Genomic DNA, 1,293 nt, shown 5'->3' with positions numbered 1-1,293 from the left:
TTTGGTCTTCGGTGCGAGCTCATTTATTATTTATGGTATTGGTATCTTACAACATTCTTCAATTTTTATGTATTTGGTCAGTTTTGGGAAATTCCTTAAAATCGAATTTATTTGCTTTCGCCAAGGAATGAGATTGTAAAATTTTCTTATAGATTGGCTGGCACTTGAATGTAATTTGGTTTTCACCCATAAAAGGCAGTGTTAATCATGTGGGCAGGGAGATTAAGAAGCGTAGATAATATGAAATATATATATATTTACTCATATTTACACACAAAAAAAAATCTTGTACATGAGAACGTCAGGTTTAAATGGTATAAATTATTGTTTCTTACAGAAACATGATGATCGCACCGCTGGATGCCCTTAACCTAGTCTTGCACTGAACAGCTTATTTCTTTGCCTTCTTAGCTGCGGGCTTCTTGGCTGCAGGCTTCTTTGCGGGTTTCTTGGCGGCGGGCTTCTTAGCTGCTGGCTTCTTGGCGGCCTTCTTCGCTGCTGGCTTCTTAGCTGCGGGTTTCTTAGCGGCCTTCTTCGCTGCTGGCTTCTTGGTGGTCTTCTTAGCTGCGGGCTTCTTGGCGGCCTTCTTAGCTGCTGGCTTCTTGGCGGCGGGTTTCTTTGCGGCAGGCTTCTTCTTGGGAGCGGGTTTGGCTTCAACCTTGGCGAGTCTGAAAGAACCAGAGGCTCCAGTTCCCTTGGTCTGCTTCAGGGCTCCGCTGGCGACACCTCTCTTCAGGGCAAGCTTCACCTGGACCTCGGAACTGTCACCAACCTTGTAGTTAGCGGCGATGTACTTCTGGATTGCCTGGCGAGAAGAGCCATTGCGTTCCTTCAAGGCCTTGATGGCAGCGCCGATCATGTCACTGTACTTTGGGTGTGAGGGCTTGGCAGCCTTCTTCTTGGCGTCCTTCTTGGGGGCGGCGTCGGCCATTGTACAGGTAGTTTCTAATGGAGAAAGTACGGAGAAACAAGTGATCTGCCTGGTGCTGGTGATGCGAGTGATACTGAAAGGATCCTCCCCGCGGTTACTTACGTGGAGTCGCGGACGGAAAAGTAGCGGCGCTGTCTCGCTCCCTCGTTTTCGTTGAAGGCCTGTTAAAATTTGTGTTTGTTACCTTACTTTTATTTGTTTTACCATCGATAATAATAATCGTATTGATAATTTATTGTATTCTTTCGGTCACATAGGCATGTGGCTCTTAGTCGCAACAAAAATTTAGTATATACGAGATGGAGTTACAGTAGAAACAAAGCGATTAAAAGAGGGACTGTCTGCCCAATCTTGTTTCATTC

At 45.7% G+C, this 1,293-nt stretch overlaps 1 protein-coding gene across 1 annotated transcript; it reads right to left on the bottom strand.

The window, feature by feature from the left end:
* Positions 1-241: 241 nt before the first annotated feature.
* On the bottom strand, positions 242-1,018 carry LOC119585745 (histone H1-delta-like). The gene has a single exon (XM_037934452.1). It carries the CDS (start codon positions 929-931, stop codon positions 392-394), a length of 540 nt encoding a protein of 179 aa, XP_037790380.1. The 5' UTR covers positions 932-1,018; the 3' UTR covers positions 242-391.
* Positions 1,019-1,293: the final 275 nt, after the last annotated feature.

Source organism: Penaeus monodon, chromosome 20, assembly GCF_015228065.2.
Source record: "Penaeus monodon isolate SGIC_2016 chromosome 20, NSTDA_Pmon_1, whole genome shotgun sequence".
Lineage (NCBI taxonomy): Eukaryota > Metazoa > Arthropoda > Malacostraca > Decapoda > Penaeidae > Penaeus > Penaeus monodon.
The sequence above is the reverse complement of the archived record's forward strand: the minus strand, read 5'-3'. Positions and strand labels throughout refer to the sequence as shown.